A 14,059-nucleotide genomic window follows, 5' to 3' on the forward strand; every position below is an offset into this window, starting at 1 on the left:
TGCAAGACTGTGGTAAACTTGACGTTCCACTTATATTAACATCTTGACTAGTTTCCCCAACTTGCACCACTGGCAACACTGTTTGAATTATAACAGTGTCACATATGTCTCCCCATCCACACCTGTGTTGGGGGGGGGGGGGTCACCCCATACCAGAATCTTTTTCCTTGCCAATTACAGCAAGATTAACACTGCATGCATTTTTCTTTGGTCAGGCAGGACTATATTTCCCAACCATTTTTCCTCTGAATATCCTCTTTCATACACCCTTTTGAAAGTAGTCGTCCCCCCCCTTCCTCCTCCCCCCCTTCCCCCCCCCCACCGGACACCCCTGCATTTACCTTGGGTTTCAGTATCTCCGTATTTCCAACTAGGTGGATCGGTCACAGTAGATGTAGGAAACAGAACACAGCCCAGGACCCACGTCATTGTTTACAGTTCTCTTTATTTCACGAATAGGAAGATTTTTTTTAATTTAATATACTAGATCAGGTATTAAAGCAAAACGCCATTATTTCAACACATAAGAACATAATTACAACGAAACTATTTTTTAAGGTTAAATGTGTGGCAGGTTAGGTTTACACCCTTGGTCAAGTATACCTCTTCTTTGAAAAATCAGTAGGAGACCTGCTGGTGAAGGAGTTTCTCCAAAACGGAGATATATTGCTTTGAGGTTGACACATTGGTGTTCTCTATTTTGGATTTTCATCCAAACAGGTAGGCTCGGGAGACAGTACGCTCCGCTCAACCAGAAACAAAACCATAAAAAGTCTGGGGAGCTGTTCCACAGTGGAGTATAAAAAAAAAAGAATCTCACCTGGCCTCTCAAACTCGGTTGGTTATTGTTGACAAAGGTGAAAGTAGTGACGACAAATCGCTTATAGTGAGCAGGAAACTGAAGTATAGAGGAAGCTCCAACAACTGGTATCACTTGAGTCTTGTAATTATCTCCGGAGTAGGGACACCTGCACGACAAACTGGTGAGTGACAGACACTGAAAAGGACAAACAGACCCTCTGCTACCTGCCCCCTTGCATACCACTCACCTGTTCTCCAGGATTGGCCACTGTAGCGGCTGCATGGGATCACTAGAAGACGTGGCCCAGCACTCATTCAAAACCAGCACCAAATTGGGGTCCGTTCTCTGCAGAACTCGCACCTCCACAAAGACTGGATCCTTTAGGACCTTTATCACTGGGTACTCACTGTCTTTGTAGTAAGAGTTGTATGCTTGATCTGTGGCAAAATAGATACCAAAATTGACACCAAACAAATGGCATAACATCTACTTTGGCAGCTTAATGATACTCATGCACAACAGCATTTTATGTGGATGTGTGAGATTTCCACAAAGTGCTTTGGATGTAGCATACTGGATTGGTGGTATGTAGTCTACACCCAGTTTAAAATCTATGGATCATCACGTGTAGATACCATTACCATTCCACCGGACCATGCTGTGCCCTCCCACACCCACCTTGCACTTACTGTAATCTGCCAGTAGGTGGTGTCTACACAAGGAGTGTGGTCAGTGGGATTTAGTGAAAACCATGAGAACAAGAGTACAGGGGATGGAAGGAAGAAGAGAGGGTGAGCAAACCTGCCCCAAAAACATGAGCCATCAGATCTGCACAAAAAGCTTAAATCGGTTTAGGCACATAATAAGTCAGGTGGTCTTAGTTTTTTCATAGCACACCATTTGTTAATTTGTAGGCCTTTTGGCAATTCCAGTTCTTGGGGGCAGCCTGGCATCTGTGGTTGTTGATTTACTGAATACAATGACTCCATGGGATATCTGGGGGTTGGAAATTTCAACTGTTTGCTCGCTGTGAAAGTGTTGGTGATGTGGTTTGCAGGGTTAATCTTTCTACGCTACAGAATTTTATACAGAGAAAGGAAACATGTTATGATCCTCAAACCTACTCCATCAATCAATCAATCAGTTATTTGTTAAGTGCGCTACCCACCCGGTAGGGTCTCAAAGTGCGGGGGTAGCTACTGCTCAAAAAGCCAGGTCTGAAGGTCCTTGGTCAGACGTAAGTTGACGGGTAGGGAGTTCAGGTCTTGGCGGCCAGGTGGGAGAAGGATCTGCCTCCGGCTGTGGTACGGTGGCGAGGGCGAGGTGGGCGGAGCGGAGCTGGTGTGTTGGGTCGTGGAAGTTGAGGCACTCGTTGAGGTAGGCAGGTCAGGCATCATGGAGAGCCTTGTGAGCGTGGATCAGAAGTTTGAAGATGATCCTTTTGTTGACGGGGAGCCAGTGGAGGTCTCTGAGGTGAGCTGAGATGTGTTTGTGGCGAGAGAGGTTAAGGATAAGGCGTGCTGAGGCGTTCTGAATGCGCTGAAGTTTTCTCTGGAGCTTGGCTGTTCCCGCATAGAGTGCATTGCGGTAGTCCAGTCTACTGCTAACGAGGGCGTGGGTGACCGTTCTTCTGGTTTCAATGGGGATCCATCTGAAGGTCTTGCGAAGCATGCGGAGGGTGTTGAAACATGAGGATGAGATGGCATTGACTTACTGTGTCATAGAGAGCGATGAGCCCAGTATGAAGCAGAGGTTGCATGCATGAGTGGTGGGTGTTGGGGCAGCTCCTAGAGTGGCAGGCCACCAGGAGTCATCCCATGCTGATTTGTTGGAGCCGAAGATGATGATCTTGGTCTTATCGGAGTTCAGCTTGAGGAGGCTTGCCTCCATCCAGTTGGCAATGGCGTGAAGTTCGGTGTGGAGGCTGGTCTTGGCGGTGGAGGGGTCCTTCGTGAGTGAGAGGATCAGTTGTGTGTCTTCCGCGTAGGAGACAATGTTAAGGCTGTGGGATCGGATGAGGTTGGCGAGCGGCGCCATGTAGACATTGAAAAGGGTGGAGCTGAGAGAGGAACCCTGGGGAACTCATCGGATGGTCTTGGTGGCTATTGACAGGAACAGAGGGAGGCGGACTCCCTGAGTTCTGCTGGAGAGGAAGGATGTGATCCAGTCCAGGGCCTTGTGGCGGATTCCAGCTTTGTGTAGGCATGTGCGAAGTGTGTGGTGACAGACTGTGTCGAAGGCTGCAGAAAGGTCAAGGAGTACGAGGGCCACGGTTTCACCTTTGTCGAGCTTTCTCCTGATGTCGTCGGTAGCAGCTATGAGAGCAGTCTCAGTGCTGTGGTTCTTGCGGAAGCCAGACTGGGAGATGTCAAATAGGCTGTTGTCCTCCAGGAAGCGAAATAGTTGGCTGTTGACTATCTTCTCTATGACCTTCACTGGGAAGGGGAGTAGGGAGATGGGGAGATGGGTCGGTGGTTCTTGAGGTCTTCGGGGTCGGCCTTGGGTTTTTTGAGCAGGGCGTTGACTTCGGCGTGTTTTCAGTTCTCTGGGAAGGTGGCGGTCTCGAAGGAGCTGTTGATGATGGTACAGAGCTGGGGAGCAATCATTTGGCTGGCTTTATTGAAGACATGGTGAGGGCATGGGTCGGCGGGAGAGCCAAAGTGGATGGTGCTCATGGTCTTGGTGGTTTCTTCGTCGTTGGTGTGAGTCCAGGCACTCAGGAGGTAGGTGTGGATGGGTGCATTGGGGTCTGCGTTGGCAGTGGTGGTCGGCGGTACAAAACTGCCATTGATGTCCGTGATCTTGCGGTGAAAAAAGGTGGCGAGGGAGTCACAGAGGTCTTTCTAGCAGGGTGATGGTGGGGGATAAGGGGGGCAGCTGAGCAGGACTTGGGGTTGGTGAGTTCCTTGATGATGCTGAAGAGCTAGTTGCTGTTGTGTGCGTTGTTGTCAATTCGTTCTTTGTAGAATGATCTTGTGGTGGTCCGGATGAGCTGGTGGTGCTTGCGGATGGCAGCCTTGAGGGCGGCGTGGTTGCTCTCCGTTTGGTCTTGGTGCCAGATCTTCTCTGTTTTCCGGCATTCCCGCTTGGAGGTCTGAAGGTCGGCGGTGAAACAGGGAGCTTTCTTGCTGGTGCGGGTGTTGGTAGATTTCCTAAGTGGAGCGAGGGTGTTGGCGCAGTCGATGAGCCATTGTTTGAGGTTGAGGGCGGCGGTGTTGGGGGTCACTGGTGTTAGGTGGGCGTGGTGAGGGTGGAGATCAGTTGGTCCTTGGAGATCTTGTTCCATCTGCGGTGAGCGGTCTGTTGCTGGTGGTGGTGAGCGGTGGGTTTCTGGAAGGAGAAACTGATACAGCGGACACAGCGGTGGTCGGTCCAGTGGAGTTCGGTGGTGTGGGTGAAGGTGATGTGGGTGCTGGTGGAGAAGATGGCATCGAGTGTGTGGCCAGCTGATTGGGTGGACGTTGTGACGAGTTGTTTGAGGGCGAGGTTGTCGAGCAGGGCTGATGTGTTGAAGTTGTTGGTGTTCTCCAGATGAAAATTCAGGTCGCTGAGGAGCATGTAGTCCGTGGAGGCGAGGACGTGGGTGCTGATTATGTCGGCGATGGCATTGCAGAATTGTGGGTGGGGGCCCAGGGGTCTGTAGACAATGGTTCCTCTCAGGATGGTGTTGGCATAAATCTGGAAGTGCAGGTGTTCAGTGGCATCTACGGCGTCGTGGGTGTTGGTTGAGATCCTGATGGAGCTCCTGTCGAGTATGGTGATTCCTCCTCCTGGTTTGTTGGTGTGGTCTCTTTTGGTGATTTTGTAGCCCTCAGGGATGGATATGGCGATGTCGGGTTCCGAGGAGGGGTTCATTCAGGTTTCGGTGAGGAAGGCGATGTCTGGGGAGGTTGATGTGAGCAGGTCCCAGAGTTCGACGGTGTGTTTGTGGACAGAGAGTGTGTTGAGAAGGATGCAGCTGAGGTGGCTGTTAAGGGTGGCGTTGTGGTGCTTTGTGGCTTGAGCGCAGGTGAAGTTGCACGTCCGGCATGAGAAGGGTCCATGGGTGTGCCTAGGGGAGGTTTGGACGCAGGTGGTGGGGAGGCCAGGGTTGCGCACGTGGAGTTCTTTGGTGGTGTAGCGGCGTCTGGCGGCATAGGGGGTGCGTGGGACAGGGGGACTGGCGCTAGGCGTTGACAAGCAGAGCAGAGCTGCACTTCAGTCGCCATTAAGAAGGGGAGGTGGCAGGGAGGAGCAGCTGGGAGGCAAATGGGGGCACGAAGGGGGCGGGCCGCAGGAACGGGAGAGTGGAGAAACCAGCGAAAATGGGCAAAAAGGAGAACGGCACTAAAAACAGAGTCAGAAAACAGAAAAAGGCACAAAAGGTGGAAAATGGCACAAATAACACAAAGACAAATTACAGGACAGACACACAATACTTACGGCAACCACTAGACACCAGGCGTGCCTGCGGGTGGTGGAGGGCCTCGAACTCGCAGCAGCAGTGAGGGTGGGGGTCAGGGGCACTGTGGCAGACAGGAGGGGCTGCGCAGCATGTGTAGAGTGAAACCAGGCCTTAAAACAGGTCGGGGGTCACTGTGCACCGCGCAGCGGGCACCATTAAGAAGGGGAGGTGGGAGGGAAGAGCAGCTGGGAGGCGGGGAGCGGTAGGCAAATGGGGGCACGAGGGGGGTGGGCCACAGGGGATGCAGCAGCAGGAACGGGAGAGTGGATAAACCAGCGAAAATGGGCAAAAAGGAGAAAGGCACTAAAAACAGAGTCGGAAAACAGTTGTGTTTCAGGTTCTCTCTTGGGAGTGCTCAGGGGAAGGTGTGATATTGAGGATTAAGTATAGGCCTTGGATGTCACTTAATCCTTGTTAAGAGCTGGTATGTACAAGTGCAACAATGTGCCTTTCCGAAAGACCCAAGTGGTTCTGTCAGATTCTTTGGAGCATAGTATTTGACTTTAAATTGGTTTGCATTGTCCCAGATCTAGATTTTGCTGAATTGAATGCCAGCCAGAGGTTTTTTTTTTTTTTTTAATACCCATCCCAGTCTGATCTCCTTGTAGCTGGTACAGAGCAGTCCGTTTCTCAAGTCCACTTTTACCATGCCTGCTATTTCTCTGCCCAATGTCACTGTGCTTGCAGTATGCAGAGTTACCTGTAGCAATTCTCATCTCCAAGAGCAGGGAGCCAGAGCTGCTGACCGGAAGGGGAGGTGGCACCGTGAACACTTCAATGGTCAGTGGGACCAAGCCACTGCTGGCACTGAAGCTGCAACGCACAGTTAACCTGGGTGGAGTGAGGTCAGAGCAAACACAAAAGAAGAAATCATTAACAGTCAAAACATGGGTGGCAGTAACCCATACACCATTCACTCCTTTACATGTACTGAAGTCTGTCTACTTTACACCCGTTGATGGCTCCCATACTTGTCACTCGTGTCAGTAGCAGAAGCTTACAGATCAAACAACTAAAGTGCAGAGATCACATTTTAAGCCTTTTAACTTCGTTACCACCTACCTGAAGGTGCTCGCCCTGGTAATGGACCCATCACTCGATGTCCTGACGTCATTTGTGGCCTCCAGCCTGTTCTCATACACCGTGGCATCACCATCCTAGTGGAAGGAATGAGTGAATTAATAACTTTAAACCTTGGATTTCTGTGGAAGGGTTTGGTGTAGTTGGACCAACAGATTGTAGTGAAAGCCATGAATTGGACATGTTTCTTCCCCCAACCACCTCTCACTGTAGAAGAATAAATGAGCTGTGGTAGTATTACACAACCTTTTGTTTCTGCATCTTCGCTGTCCTGCTCAGCCCAGTAATAATAAGGGCAGATGGCAAGCGGAAAGGCTCAGAATAGTTCAGTCACAGCACAAAATAAGGCATCATTAGGCAACACCACAATTCCCTCAGCTCCCAAAATGAACACAATGCATGCACAGCTCAGTTCGACTGTGAATGACTGCGAGGTGGTATTAGCTGAATAGAAATGCCATCTTGGTTAGCATAACTGTGGTTTGTCATTCAACTCTTGTATTCTCCCCCTCCCATCATGTCTCACTGCACACCTTGTCTCCTCACAAGCTCTGCAGAGTGAAGACAGCTAATGCAATGGATTATTCCTACAGGTATGAATACAATCCAGGGTCTTTCCATAGTAGTTCAGCTGCATAGACGGTCCCTAGACATGTGTGTGAAATTAGTGTTTCAACATCTTTGGATGGCAGTATCACAGAAGATGCTGGGTGCTCTTAGAATGGGATAGTGCTTATGTCTTACAGTAATGATGTTAGATCTTCTGATTTGATAAAGACTAGTTACTTACGATCATATCCTGATCAATCTGTTTTAGTTCATTTAATATGCAAGAAATGTATGGAAGAACACTTTGATTCCTGGGGGTGAGCCAAATGTTCGAGAAGACGTTCCTATTCTATTAGGAATGCTGTCTGACCATTTCCTGGTCTTCATTTTTCTGTTTGTTTGGACTTAAAACGATTTCAGATTTGTTTACTACTCTTTAATAACTACATTTGAGCCTCTTTGGCATTTAATCAGAATCACTTGGTTGGGATTCTTGTAATAAAACCATTTAACTTTTTCCCTTGACCTAGAGCTCACTTGTGCGGTCCCAGTTACTTATTTACCACTCTGCTAAATCGATGTCCAGGAGGGTGCCTTTGTTGTGCAATTATATCCGGTGCGGAAAGCCGTATGAGATAAAACTCAGATGTTTCAAACATTTTAGGCATCTTAAATATTGAGGTACAGTTTTTCCTCCCACAAAGTGGTAGCAAAGGAGCATAGAATGGTTGCATAATAAGCAGCAGATCCTTTTTGTAAGGGATACCAAGGGAATAGTGGATTTTCTTGAACTCCACCAGTGGTTCCTGATGCCGGAGTTTTCCAAGGAGGACTGACTCGCATTGCATGCCTAAACAATTTGAAATGAAAGTATGAATGGGGTGAGCCAATTAATGTATGGTGTGTAGATTTGAAAGGGAGTTGAAGTATACATTTGTAATATGGATTGCTATGCTTGCTGTGAGATGTTTGGCTATGCAGTGCTGATTATGGGTTCAGTTGGTTGATCAATCACTTTATTGTTAATGTATAATTCATATTTGTGAATTCATTTTGTTAAATTTTAGTTAATTAGGTTTTCGGTTTTGTCAAAATCCCAAATCTCAATATATTGTGGTTTTACGTGCATGCATAAGGCAGTGTGTAATATGAGGTGTCGCATGCACATAAAAAGGGGTTTCAAAACGGAGTTTCTTCTTTTTTAGGATTGTGTAAACCTAGGTTGGTGTATCTTTGCTTCTAAGTGCACAAGAGTAAGAACATTAACAATGGTGGATAACAGTGGGATGGAGGTCTACCTAGCGTGAATTGCGAAACGTGCGGTCATGTTGCCATTAATTGTGAAAATTTGACTTGTCTTACTTTGACTTGTTAACGTCCTTCTTATTTATGTTGAGCAGACAAAAAAGGGAATTAAAGGTAGAGCAAGGTGTAGATCAAGTGATTTGGAGGTTGGGACTGGAATGGTTTTAGAGTTTCCTTTGAGGGAAGTGCATGGAGAAATCTTGTACATGGCCCATGGACAAGGGCTGATCTTTATGTTTTTGCTACAATTTTTCCAAAATTGTGAGATGAACTGGAGAAGAGAAATACTTCTTTGTATCGGTTGAAAAACATTTCATAGGTGTTGTGGGCTGAATCTAGTGACTTGTGGGCAGACTGTAAGGCAGTATTTGTATGGTCAACTGAAGAACCACCTAGCGTTGCTCCTTATAAAAGCTCCTTCTTTTGAGTATGTAGCTAACAAGTACAGACAGGTAATTGAGCATTTTAAGAAAGAGTGCCTGAAAAGGGTATAAGTTAGATAAACATTTTGAGAACTTCCCAGGAACCAAAAGAGTGAGTGCACGTTTTGTATATGAGACGCTCATGCAGATTGTCAAGAAACATGGTGGAGTTGATAATCCAGAGAAAGAGGTCAGTGGTTGTTTCTGCTTTTGTTCTAGGTTTTAACCCAGAGCTTCCTCCTATACATCAGAGTGAACTATGCTGGCAGACAAAAGTATAGACAAAACAGTAGTGATTGCTTTGATGAAAAGCAGAAAAAGGATCAAAGAAACGTTGATGGCTGCTCAAACAAAGCAGTTTGAGAGCAGAACCTGGAACCAAATGGATTCAAATATGAATTATGTTCAGCCTGGACTGAGCAAAATGAACAGGATGCAAGGTGGCAGAACAGGAATGATGAATAACGATGGGATGAATTTTGAAAAGAAAAAACACACACACACACACACACACCACAAACACACACACCACAAACACACACACCACAAACACACACACCACAAACACACACACCACAAACACACACACCACAAACACACACACCACAAACACACACACCACAAACACTGCTTGTCACATCCATGGGAACATTGGGCATGGAAACACAAGTGCTGCCAGAAACCAAAAATATTTCAGTGTGAAGCTGTTCCTCAAATTCCCCCAAAAATTATGGTCTCAATGGCCCCAAATTCATTGCAGGGCACACATAATCAGAGACCATTTCAAATGTCAATGCCCTCAGTACCAGTGATGCAGCAAAATATGAGAAACAAAATGCCATGTAGCGCAGGGTACCAATAGAATTAATTGATTCTGAATGATGATTCAGCTGGGAGCAATTCACAATGCTGGTGACCGAGAGAGGAATAGGAGTGCTTATTTATAGCAGTCCTAGAAGTAGACCTACGTGGCCCATATGTCAATGAAGAAGTCAATGGATAACCCATTTAATCTTTGATCAATATGGGGGCCAGCCATTCTACAGTTTGTTCTGTAGAAGTCAGAAACCTACCACTCATGGATGTCATTTAGTGGAGGTGGGGAGAGAGGGAGGGTCGCAGCTGTGATCCCTGGCTTGCCTTTTGCAACTTCTGGCACCGTCTTTGTGACCCCCCCCCCACCCCCCTGGCCTCAGAGATGGCAAAATCACTACCAGGTGCACAGGTGCAGCTCATCTTTGCAGACGTCGGTTGGAGCTCCATTTTCCTTATTTTATGTCAGCGTTTTATTACACTAAGTGAATAATGTATTATTCATTATTAGTGTAACAATAAATTGAGTACAGTTAGCTGGAATATGACCCTGACTTGCATTTGAATTTCAAATGTATGGTGTGTGCATGTTTGTGGGTGAGAATCTATTTGTGTGTGAATGGGTAAAAGTGTGTGTAAGGATGTGTGTGATTAAAAGTGAAGGTCAAATAGCGTGTGATGTCACTTCTGCTACCCCAGGCATTTTGGCAAACTGACATTCATGCTACCACTGAGAAAGAAGTCCATGATGTAAGAATTAATAAAAACAAAATTGTTAATCAAGTTACAGCAGCTGTCCCAGTCAAGATTGGTCAGATGGAAAACAAACAACAGATCTGCAGACCTGAATCCCGCAAAGTTAACTTGGTAAGAGACTAGCTTTGCAAGATGAATTGTGTAATCTATTATACACTGGATGGTGTTGCGATTTTTATTTTGAACACCAAATCCTCATCTTCTATTTCAATACCAAGATACTAGCCTTCAAATGTTCCAGTTTTTAACTAAAGACCTGCCTCTGGATTCAAGACATACTGTCAAGTTTGAAGTATGGGATTTTTATGGATGAGAGAATACTGATAAAAAGTGCTTAACCAGTTAAAACAGAAGTGAGATAAGATGCAATTTTCACTAGAACTAAACCAGTATAGACAGACATTCAAGGGAACCAGAGTAAGGAATGAAGCTAGTGATTGAAAAAAAATGATTTATGATGGAATCCTCCAGGAGGCACTTGGTAGTCCTTTTAATTCTTCTTTGCTGGGGATAAAGAATCTAAGTGAAAAGTGGAGAGTTGTAGAGGATCTGAGAAAGATAAACAGAATGGTCATGCCATGTTGTCTGGTAGTACTAAATCCAGCAATAATTTTGTTCCAAATCCCTTTAGATGCATCGACTTATGCCACGCATTCTTAATCCCTTTACATGCCGAAAGTCAATTCCACTTCATATTTCAATTCCAAAATAAAGTTTGTGTGGAGTAGACACCAACAAGGGTATACAGAAAGTACTTTCAGTCAAACCTTGAATAAAGATCTAGAAAATATGAGGTTGCCTTGTAACTCAGTCTTAGTGCCATATATAAATGATTTGTTCCATTGAAAATCAAAAAGGACTGTAAAATTGATACAATTGCCCTTTTAAATCATCTAGCTGGCAATGGACACAAGATCTCCCTAACAAAAAATGCAGTAATGCAAAAGACAAGTAATCTAGCTTGGACATCATATTGAAAAAGGTGTTAGAAAAGTCTCAAAACAATGCTTTATGCAATTTTGAAAGTAAGTCCACCAACGATCCATAGTGATCGTCACTTGTGGATTACAAATTTTTACCTGATTTTGAAGCCTTCAGTAAGACTGATACAGTGACATACAAGATGAGGTACCATTTGACAAAGCATGTTATGAAACATTCAAAAAGTGGAGAGAGAATCTGTGTTGTGCACCAGCACTCAGAATGCCAAACTGTAATTTGACTTACGTTCTGTTTTGGCATGAAAAAGGTGGATGTGCATGATCAATCCTTGCACAAAAGCATGGCAGGTTGAAGTGGACAGTGGCAAAACTTTCAGCCGTATTCACTAGTAGACGCAAGTCTTTCAGGATGTTTCAAATTAGTTGCAGCTGTGTTCCATTGAAAAAAGTGAAGGAATAGCAATAGGCTATTCTTTAATTATACATGTCCCTCACTCAGTTGAACTTTTTCTGACAAACGAGAACTCGGCATGTGACAAACAGTAGGCTGACTCATTATGAGCAATTCATTCTTTCAACAGAGAACATTTCTACTGAGAGGTGTAATTCTTTGAATCCAGCAACACTGCTTCCTATTTCAGAAAGATGCTGTGAAGGCAAGGAAAATTATGAAATTGATCAGATTGATGAGGAACCAGAGCATGATGGTATAGCAGTTACTGAGTTATGTAACTAACAAAAACCAGATTTTAAAGAAATCCCCTTGGAACTGGCTGACTTAACATTATTTGTTGATGGCTCTGGTGTAAGATACTGATATGGAGCATTGCAAGCAGCCTATGCAGTATGTTCCATTTTTGAGACCATAGAAGCATCTTTTCTACCCACTCTAACCTCAGCTCAGGTGGCACAATTAGTAGCCTTAACAAGAGCTTGCTGCCCAGCTGAAGATTTGAATGTGACACTTTACACAGACAGCCAATATAGTTTTAAAGGGATTCATAAATTTGCTCAACTGTGGTCACAAAGGGGCTTTATAACATCTTATGGAGCTCCTATAAAGAATAGTGTTTCTATAATGGATTTATTGAAAGCAATACAATGGACAAAAAAGTGCAGTGATCAAGTATATTGCCCATCAGGTTTAAGTCAAGTCTTGATTACACTTGGCAAAAAAATAGGCAGGCCAAAATACTGTGCATTATAGGATAATGCAGCAGTGAAAGAAAACGATGAATCAAGAGTAAGCACTGGACAAAATGCAGAAAATGTTAATTGTTTCTTTAGGAGTTCAATTCATACTTCTTTGGTTGAGTTGAGAGACTTTCAGGAGGAAGTTTCAGATGATGAGAAAAATAAATAGGAGAAACTGGTTACAAATACAATTATCAGGATTTCTATCAATGCTGGGAATATGAATACTCTCCCAGGTGCAGTGTTGCACCGAATGGGTAGATATTTACATGGCATGCAGATGCAGGTAGCAAGATCATTATATGTGTATTCAGAAAATACAGGATACAGGAATGTTGCCAAGGACAATTGTGAGGTATTTGTTGTGTCAAATAAACAATCAAGGTAGAAAGCCTGTAACAGTGATGAATCATACTGACTAATTAGAAGGACCATTTACAAGAATCCAATCAGACTTTGAGGATGCCTTCATACAAGGATTTAAAATACATCTTGGTTATTGCTTGTTTTTTTTAAATGGGTAGAGGCCTAAACACCCGAGAGCAGATAGCCTTACAGTTGCCAAATTTTTGCAATGGGAATTGATGCCCAGATTTCGAATTCCAACTTCTATTCAGACAGATTGTGTTACTCATTTTAAAAAGGGGGGTTTGCAAATAAGCGCACAGCATTTTAGATACATCAAAGTTCCATTTAAGTTAACATGGAGATGGCTAACTCGAGAAGAAATTAATCAAAGTGTGTGCTTCAACTGTTTTGAAGGAGCTTGATGCACTTCCTCTTGTTTGATGAGCATGAGAGGTACTCCTTGCAGAAAGACCGGTTTATCACACTGAGGTGATCATGGGAAGAGCAATGAGGCCTGCATATATTCCTTCAGCAGCATTATATAACTAAATGATGACATTGTGCTAGATTACGGCAAAGATCTGGCGCATTAGGTGAAATCGGTCTCTCATCAGGAAAATGCGCCAACAAGGGACAAACGACATCACCTGTCAAAATCGGAATCCTGGAGACTGTATAGTGGTCCAGAAGCACATCAGGAAAAACTGCTTGAAGGGCAGCAGGGTAGACCCTATCATGTAATAACAGATGACCAACACAACAGTAAAGTGTGCTGAAGTGCCACCTTGGATCCATGCTGTGCATACAAAAAGAGTGAAAGCTGCAGAAGTGGTATAAACAACCACTGAATCAGCAATTGAGCCACAAGGTCAAGTACAAAATGAAACTCAACCTCTAGTTCACAGTGTGGATCCAGAGGGTGTTAAGAATTTTGAAAATGGTGAAAGAATAAAATGGACTCATACATGTCAGGTCAATGAAAGCTCTAAAGAAGAACCAGAAACTCAGAAAGCCAAGTTTCAAAGTAAGGATCATAATGAATAGCCGTTACTGTGTAAGAGCCAACAACATGCATTTTTAGACTGGGATAGTGCCTATGTGTGAAGGTAATGGAGTTGGAGTAGTTACTTACAATCATGCCATGATGAATCTACTGTTTTAGCTAGTTTACCATGCAAGAATTGTGTAAGGGAACTCAGATTCTGAGGGTGAGCCAAATTATTGAGAATACTTTTCTATTCTATTAGGTATGCTGTCTGACCCTTTTCTGATTTTGTAGTTCACTTGGAATTTAGAATGAATTCAGATTTTTTAAGTTACTCTGCACTATAACTTCAGTTGAGCATGTATGTCATTCATTTTTATTTGCTTGATTTTGAAATTTCTGTAATAAATCCCTTCAACT

General features: G+C 44.4%; 2 protein-coding genes across 2 annotated transcripts in view; one reads left to right on the forward strand and one right to left on the reverse strand.

Moving 5' to 3' along the window:
• The window catches only part of LOC138245722 (cationic amino acid transporter 2-like), a 187,186-nt gene that overhangs the window by 128,291 nt on the left and 44,836 nt on the right, over nt 1-14,059 (forward strand). The gene's annotated exons all lie outside the window — the stretch shown is intronic.
• The window catches only part of LOC138245851 (zona pellucida sperm-binding protein 4-like), a 45,726-nt gene that overhangs the window by 1,681 nt on the left and 29,986 nt on the right, over nt 1-14,059 (reverse strand). Inside the window, exons 6-9 of the mRNA XM_069199828.1 lie at nt 6,309-6,403; nt 5,947-6,077; nt 1,050-1,239; nt 821-968 (exon numbers count right to left, since the gene is read on the reverse strand). Of these exons, the coding sequence (XP_069055929.1) occupies nt 821-968; nt 1,050-1,239; nt 5,947-6,077; nt 6,309-6,403 (564 nt within the window). The remainder of the gene's footprint in view (nt 1-820; nt 969-1,049; nt 1,240-5,946; nt 6,078-6,308; nt 6,404-14,059) is intronic.

This window comes from Pleurodeles waltl, chromosome 7, assembly GCF_031143425.1.
Source record: "Pleurodeles waltl isolate 20211129_DDA chromosome 7, aPleWal1.hap1.20221129, whole genome shotgun sequence".
Classification (NCBI taxonomy): Eukaryota; Metazoa; Chordata; class Amphibia; order Caudata; family Salamandridae; genus Pleurodeles; species Pleurodeles waltl.